This window comes from Helianthus annuus, chromosome 9 (assembly GCF_002127325.2).
Source record: "Helianthus annuus cultivar XRQ/B chromosome 9, HanXRQr2.0-SUNRISE, whole genome shotgun sequence".
Classification (NCBI taxonomy): Eukaryota; Viridiplantae; Streptophyta; class Magnoliopsida; order Asterales; family Asteraceae; genus Helianthus; species Helianthus annuus.
Genome location: NC_035441.2, coordinates 169,789,315 through 169,798,097, shown reverse-complemented (window position 1 = coordinate 169,798,097; position 8,783 = coordinate 169,789,315). Strand labels below are relative to the sequence as shown.

Genomic DNA, 8,783 nt, shown 5'->3' with positions numbered 1-8,783 from the left:
TATTTCAACTTATTTCAAATAAATCATTCAAAGTCTATTCACTAATTTTGTTTAAATTAGTTATTATTTCAACTAAATCCAAAGAAATCATTCAAATTATATTCAATTGAATTATTATACCAAGTGGTTTCAATGATGATTATGACAAACTCTAATGATTTACTAGGTGTTTAATCTCATTCTTTAAAAAAATACACTACGAGTCAATTTTAATTATTATGGCAAGAATCAAATCTTAGCAACCTAAAATTCTTTAATGCTATCAAATTAAGCACGGTTACCAAGTTATACAACTTTCACACACCATTCAACAACTATTGAGAGTCTTAAGCTAGGTCAAATATGAAAAGCCACTTATCAAAATCAAAACCCATGATTATGCATCAACACAAACTTGGGAAAGTATTACCATAATTCAGAAGATGATGATTACACAAACATTGGCAACTAATCTTTAGAACCCCATTCGACACTTAGGCTATGTGGTGTGGTCTGACACCACCAACCACCTTAGCACTTTAACGTGTTCAAAACCGCCTCCGGGACGCCAAAGGCATCTTTGTGAATGGCTTAGCGATGTGAAAGGAAGAAAGGATGACATGGGTGAAAACCAATTGAAACTCCATTTAGAGGGGCACCAATACACATTGCCCAACCTTATTCCACCAATTGCGACACTCGAGCTTTTGACCTTCAAAGAGAGCTCCACTTTAATAAGAATGTGTTATTAAACCACCCTCAACCCCGTGTTAGATACGACTACCACAATAACACAATATAATCTAAAAATAACAAAATTAATAATAATTCCATATAATATTTTATTACATCACTATAAAATATATAATTTAGATTTTAAATCTTAAATTTGTTCAACAAAAACAAATGAAATTTCCTCTCAATTATACATTTTCCGGGAAGAGACGTGTTAAAGGAGGATATATCCAAAACTAACCACTCACAAAACCCTAGTTAACCTTAACAACCCAATCACTCACCCTTATTCACTTCCTTAAGCAACACACATACTCACCGATCCAGAGTCAAACGACACACGGCGGAGCTGACGGCGGCGTCGTCCTCTCCGAAGGTAACCTTCATCTCCGACGATCACCCCACTGTCACAGTATCTACACTCAAAACGCACAATAAACCCTAATTTTGACCCAGTCAACCGTATTGTTACCTTTTCTGTGTGCTCGTGTGTTAGTCCCCGATCATCTCGAATTTGTGTTCTTCGTTACTCTTTATTCGTTATTTGAGTAGTGGTATACAGATCACTAGTGTTTGTTGAGTGTTTATATGTGGATGTGTTGGTATTGATGTGTTTGGTGGTGATTTGGTACTGGATTTATGTTTAGGTGTTTGTTTGTTGGTGTGTTTGGTGATATACTTGTTGTACTGAATGATTTTATGATTGAATTGTCGTTTTGGGGATTTTGTGTTGATAGTTTTATAAGTGTTGACTGATATATTAGGTAATTTGGATGGATACAGGCACTTGCTTTAAAAGTACATGATCTAATAACTTTCAACTAATAAGAATTTTTTTCCCTTTCCTTTTTACTGATTGAATTAATGAAAAGACGTATGAGTGTGTGATGTATGTGATTGATACTCTTAAATTCTGATTTTAGTTTGTTGGTTTGTGGTGGAAGTGATAATCTTGGAGATTGATGTTGAATTTTACAGTTAATTGCTTAAGTTAACAGTGTAATTAGGCATTTATGTCATCTGAAATTAATATCTTTAGGTGGGATACAATCATACAAGTACAACAAACCACTATGATAGATTGTTTGCTGTATGTTTTATTTTTTATTTTTCTTTGTTGGTTTAGAAGCTCTAGTTTTGAATTTAATATCTGGGCTTCAATGGTAATGAAATGATGCAATTAATATGATTGATATTAACACCTCATCCATTGACCATTAGTTTCGATGTATGAATCTCCTCGGTTTCAATCTTGTTTTCTGTATCACCAATGTATGATTTTGGAACATAGTATTGGCGATCCGGTATCTATCCTTAATGCCAATTTATCTAAACACCTCATTTTCTATGCAGAATTGACCTTCTCCCACACAAGTCCAATTCGCCATGTGTCCTCCAGCACCCATTCCTTCTGCTGCAATTGAACTCGATATATACTCAACAGATGAAACCATATGTAAGTTATTGATGCAACTACAAAGTGGACACACTCCGCCGCAAAATGTACTTTCTGATGTAGATCCTTACCAATACCCCCCCTCAAATCTCCCTGGTTGGTATCATGCTATCATGTTAAATCTTCTAATATATGTTTTTACTTGTCCACGAACTGTATGTTTATTAAATTGCTTAATGTCTTGCAGCTGACATGTGGTACTTCTCGTCTGGGTCAAAAATAGATACTAAATTCGGGTTCTGGAGGTCCACAGGGGAGGCTTGTAAGGTATACTCAACTACTTTGATTGTCGGTTTGAGAAAAACTCTTCAATTCTACGAAGGCCCGGTCCATGATTTACAAAAGACGAATTGGATGATGCAAGAGTACACGACAACTGAACTTTACACTAGTAAACTGGTATGCATATTATCTTTTAGACCACATATACATGTACTTAATCTAATTACATTTTCTTTTTTAATAATATCTTTAATCCGACCTGCTATTCAATTGCAAGTTTGGTTGGATAACCTGCAGGATCCTAGAGCGTTATGCAGGGTGTTTTTGGTAGATGACAGTAGTAGTGGAGGTTTTAAAAATGAACATTTTGTAAAGAATATTGATGATGTGGCAGTGGCAGTGGCAGGACCGTCTGATGTGGCGAATCAATGTTTAGATCAGGTTCTTGATGATTATGTTTCAGAGGGTGATTACTTGGAGTTGGATGATCTGGCAACCCCTCTATCACGTACTACCAGTTCTGCTGATTCAAGCTGTATGACGATGAGTTCGGAAGAGTTATTTGATTCAGATGCCCTATTGCGTGAACTCGGTGATGACGTTGTTGATCAAGAGATTCAAGATTCAAGAATCAAGTTGAATCTTTCTGCACCTGCAGAGTTAACGCAAGTGGTTATGCAACCAACCACTTTAGGTATTGCTATTTTATCGTGTGTATATGTTTGGTCTGATATCTTCGTTTTATTTCTCATGTTGTTTTGTGATATTTATCTGCAGGATCTGTTGACCAAGTCAACGAGTCCGAACCTTGTAAAGGACAAACTTCCAAAACAAATTCCACCACTGAAGACAAGGGCACGCCAAACGAGGCTGACACGGCACCACCACCACTATCATCACCACCACCACCATCGTCACCACCACCATTGTCACCAACTCCATTATCACAACTACCATCGTCGTCAACAGCACCGCCACCACCACCACCACCACCATCACAACCACCACTGCCACCATCATCATCTAACAATCGAACCAAAAGGCGCAAGATGATTAAGTATCTATGTTTCTTGGCATTCTAAATGAACAAGTAAGTTGATGATTTTGTTTGCTTGCTAATCATAATCAGTTGGAGGCCTAGATAAGTTATAGATTTTAGAAGTTGTGTATAAAGGCAGCTTCTTCTGAGATGGACTGTAAGTTGTGTGTAGAGAGAGTTGGATATTGTAATGTGTAAATATAGATTATAGACCAAAACAATTGAAGACTGATGGTCTATTTAGAGGGTTATTATCATCATCGTTATATATATGTACATATAATATTAAATTGATGTGATGTAGACCTTCATAATATGTGTGCTACATTGGATAGAACTGGGGGTTTTGTTTTGATTCATTGTGTGCTAGTTTTGTAAATGATTAGTGCATGTCATGGTTTACTTATTTGCTAAGCACCATACATATTTTATTCCCACACGCATAGAAGAGTAACTTAGTGACATTTAATTATGAGCGCGTGCCATGTTTTCAATTTGTTTTATATGTTTCATACACCCTCTAGTCATACTCTTAAATTTATTTTAAATTTACACATATGTCTACCATGGGAGAGACAATATTGCCACACACCTTTGTATGTTTAATCCCCCTTAAGTTTCAGTTAAATTTTAGTGCTGCAAAATTGATTTGCAAATTGTTTTTATGGTTAAAAGACATGTTACCATATTACTGTTACATCAGCTATTTTACACCATCAAGTATAGAATTGTGATGTTATGTCCATTGAGAGGGAGGGGAGAAGCCGAGCTAACCGACATGAAGGGTGGTCACTGACTCAAACATGCCGGTCTCTCCTCGCATTGGAGATGGTCTAAAGAATATTTTTGTATATATCAACTTATGCTAAGAACAATATTTCTCCCTTCCCATTGAAGATAAGATGGTTAAAGAATAATTTTCTCCCAGTTTGGTTTCATGTCATGGCACTCAACTACGGAAGCGATTCATATTCTACGGAGATTAATGGAAAAGTACACGGAGAAAAAGCGAGATCTACATATGGTATTCATCGACCTTGAAAAGGCATATGACAGTTTGCCACGTAGACTGATTTGGGAAAGCTTGGAGGGTAGGGGAGTTCCTGGGAAGTATATAGACTTAATTCGGGATATGTATGATAGGACTGTGATTAGGGTTCGTGCGCGTGTAGGAGATACAAAGTCTTTCCTTGTGGAAGTAGGACTCCACCAGGGGTCCGTGTTGAGTCCTTTTCTTTTTGCAGTTGTCTTGGATGAGCTGTCCAAGTCTATTCAAGTGACAGTTCCGTGGTGCATGCTTTTTGCGGACGGTATAGTGCTAGTTGCTGAAGCTAGACAAACCCTAAATGCGAGGCTAGAGGAATGGAGAGCAGCCTTAGAAGGCAATGGTTTAAGGATTAGTCGGCTAAGACTGAATACTTTTATTGTAATTTCAGCGGTGCAGGTGACAACGAGGACACTCAGGTTACTATTGAGGGCCAAATGGTCCCACAAACGACTAAGTTCAAGTACTTAGGATCGTTTGTGCAAAGGGACGAGGAGATAGATAGTGACGTATCTCAACGCATCCAGGTTGGCTGGTGTAGGTGGAGAGCAGCCACTGGGATTTTGTGTGACAGGGAGGTTCCCAACAAAATTAAAGGGGGGTTTTTATAGGGTAGCAATTAGACCGACTATGTTATACGGGACAGATTGTTGGGCCATCAAGAAAACACAAGCGCGCAAGATGGAGGTAGCGGAGATGAGGATGTTCAGGTGGATGTGTGACCACACGAGGTTAGACCGAATAAGAAGTGAGGGTTTTAGGGATTGGTTAGGAGTAGCTAGTATATCAGACAAGTTAAAAGATGGGAGATTGAGATGGTTTGGGCATGTGAAGAGGAGACAATTGACATAAACAGTTAGAGCAGTGGAAACCATGACAGTGGAAGGAAGGAGGAGTAGAGGCAGGCCCACGTTGACTTGGGATGAAAGACGTAGGCAAGATTTGATAGAATGGCACCTCTCTGAGGACATGGTTCATGATAGGAGTTCGTGGAGACGTAGGATTAAGGTTAAGGACTTGTAAGTGAGGGTATAGACGTGTTCTAGCTTTGCCTTGGAAAGGGGGGGGGGGGGGGGAGTAGATTTCTTTTACACTTTAGGTAGACCAACATATGATGGTTTTCTTGTATCTATGCATATATGTTGCTTGCTGATGATTTATCCGACTACTGTTACGCTATTACTTACCCATTTTTCGTCTATCTGCTTGTTGGTTGTTTTGGAGCCGGGGGTCTCTCAAGAAGGAGCCTCTCTATTCTTGGATAGAGGAAATGTTTGCCTACATCCCACCTGCCCTACCAATAGTTCTGTTATTTGTGGGATTTACTTGGTATGGTATGGTTGTTGTTGTTGTTGATGTTTGTAAAAGATCAAAACATGATATATATCTTTTTTATGTAGTCTAATATTTTCTTTCATTAAATTATACCATACAATGTTTTATATTAATTCACTTCGAAAAAACCGTTTTTATAAGCTAAACCGTATCTAAATAGATATTTTGACACCCTTCCTTCTTATAATATCCGTAGCATAAAAAATATAATGTAATGAAGTATAAATTGACATGTATCGACACACAAATTGACAAAGAAATATCAAAATTCGATGTACCACATTCTCACACATAAAATCATTCTAACAAGATAGTGCTTAGATGGATTACATTGCAATTGCAATTGTTGAACATAACTACTTATACATATACGAATTAACTCAAGTAAGTGCACAATCATGCTTGCTTGCTAAGAATAAACTCACTGTAACACAATAGTAGGCATAAATAGTGCCCACATAATACAACTTTGACGAAATGATTCTTATTAAAAGGAAACTGCGATAGCAATATGTTCATGCGATTATGATGGCAAACTAAACCAAAGCGGTAAATACATCATAGTGCTTGCAATATTTAGAACTTATAATATCACATTGTACTTTGAAACCATTGGAACACCAAATCCTATCATTTTTGATGTATTACCATCATTTTTAACACATTTTATGTTCAAACAATCCCTTTTCTTTTTGTTGTTATCGTTTCCATTATATACTTATTTTTTAATCTGTTTATATCATTTTTTATATATATTACCATCATTTTAATACATTTATGTCATTTTCAATATATTCATTTGCATATAGGTTACCTTTATATCTAATCAATCTTTAAAGTTTATTCTTCCTTTAAAACTTTTATATAATATTTGCTATAAAAATATACTTTAAACAATATAGATAAAAGTTGTAATGATACTAAAAAATATACCATGTTAAATACATCTCAGTTCATAACTTAACTAACATTAAAATATATATAAAAAAAAACAAATAAAACTATATATGCATATTATACATATTATTAGAAAGTCGCCATGAACAGTGTTTTGAGTTTTTATTAATATTGTTTTTTTTTCTAGGTTTTTATTAGTATTATATTTGTTTTATTTGTTTAATTGATTTAAACATATATTTTTATATAACTTTTAATATACAATTAAAGTACCAGTTATCAAACAAGAAATCATAAAAATGAATATATACTGGTACCGATGTTGTTCAGTACGGTATGGTAGCGATAGGATATTAATTCATCGAAAGCAAAAACACAAAAAATAAATACGGATACAGATGTTATTCAATCGGTTTTGATTGAATTTTGTACGATAGCGACACAATATCCATTTAAAAAATATATATCGTAATGTTGAAATAAAAAGAGGGGAACAATTGTTTTTGATTTTTTTCAATATTGATTTTTCTAAGGTTTTATTATTTCTTGGCTTATTACTTAAATTGATTTAAGTATATTTTGTTCTCTCATGTAACTTTTAAGATATGATCATAGTACCCGTTATCAAACAGGAAATAATAAAACGGAACGTATACCGGTACCAATGATGTTCGGTACAATATGGTAGCGATACAGTATTAATTTATTGAAAGCAAAAAACTAAAAAAATATTGGTTCCGATACAAATATTGTTCAATTGGTTTTGATTGGGCTTGGTACGATAGCGGCAGAATATCCGTTATAAAAAAATATCGTAGTAATGTTGAAATAAAATAAACATAAAATGCAATTGAACTGAACCGATATCAACTGAACAACATATATAGGTACGATATCAATATGTGTTTTTTTTTTGTTTTCAATCGATGTAATGCTTTCTCTTTCAATTACTATATCGAGTGCAGGTACTGTAACGAACCAAATTGATATCGACTTAATCCCCGCCGCAAAGCGCGGGGGAATATCACTAGTTCTTATTAAGAGGTATGTAAAGTTACATTTTTCTTCCAAAACATAATAGACTATTAAAAGTATGATTGATATTGAAAAAGATATCCAAGAACCCGTGAACCAAATAGTATCTCAAAATAAACTATTGTATCAACTATCAACCACGCTGAACTGGAAATAAATTATCATAAAAACTTCATAGTACAAGTCTATACATTTTCGTAAATTTTTATTTGTGCAATTAGAATAAAAAGAGTTACGAGGTCTCAATTCATCTTTTAAGCCTTTTGTACATAATTACCTACATAACATTAGGCCACTTTAATTAAAATAACTTGCCATTCAAACAATAATAATAACAACAACAACTTGGGCCAAAGACGTATTTAATTTTTATTTGTGCAATTAGAACAAAAAGAGTTATTAGGTCTCGATTTATCTTTTAAACCTTTTGTACGTTACTTAATTACCTACATTGTTAGGCCACTTTAAATAACTTGGGCGAAATACAAATATATTTTTTTAATCGTGTATTATATTAGTTTCAGTCATATACATCAATTTGGCCCTACCAGACCATCAACCATTTTTATCTTGTCAGGATCATTTTAATTTTTTGACCCTACACGATTGTCTTTATCCATACACAATTCTTTAATTCTCTATATAATAATATAAAATAGTTGACTTCTTATTTTACATCGGTGGCCAGAATACCTGATAGTATTTTATTTTAGAGCATGGTGTGTAACGTTGAGCTTTATCTATTACCTTTATTTGTGCTTCAGAGTAATACTCGGTGCTTTGGCCAAAACTTGACGTTTGGGTGATTTTTTAATTTTTTAAATTTAATTTTAATTAAAAAACGCACATATACTTGTCGAATTTTGACGTATTTTGTTATTACGCGTCATTTTGTGAAGTATATGGTCTATACGGCATGTTCCGGATAAGTTCGGTTACATGTATTGCCGTATTCCATGATTTCATGTGATTCTGTTTTGATTTCACTTGTAGTCCAACATGTTGTTTTGTATGTTACACGTCCTACCGGATCAGTACTT

General features: G+C 34.7%; 1 protein-coding gene across 1 annotated transcript; it reads left to right on the top strand.

Moving 5' to 3' along the window:
- Positions 1-906: 906 nt before the first annotated feature.
- Positions 907-3,790, top strand: LOC110879503 (formin-like protein 2). The gene is made up of 5 exons (XM_022127973.2): positions 907-1,090; positions 2,068-2,266; positions 2,358-2,569; positions 2,690-3,086; positions 3,170-3,790. Exons 2-5 carry the CDS (start codon positions 2,101-2,103, stop codon positions 3,472-3,474), a joined length of 1,080 nt encoding a protein of 359 aa, XP_021983665.1. The 5' UTR covers positions 907-1,090; positions 2,068-2,100; the 3' UTR covers positions 3,475-3,790.
- The last annotated feature ends 4,993 nt before the right edge of the window (positions 3,791-8,783 follow it).

Coding starts and splice junctions, on each gene's coding strand:
- LOC110879503 (XM_022127973.2), top strand. CDS start 2,101: ATGTGTCCTCCAGCACCCATTCCTTCTGCTGCAATTGAACTCGATATA. Junction 2,267..2,357: donor CCCCCCCTCAAATCTCCCTG/GTTGGTATCATG, acceptor AATGTCTTGCAG/CTGACATGTGGTACTTCTCG. Junction 2,570..2,689: donor AACTTTACACTAGTAAACTG/GTATGCATATTA, acceptor GATAACCTGCAG/GATCCTAGAGCGTTATGCAG.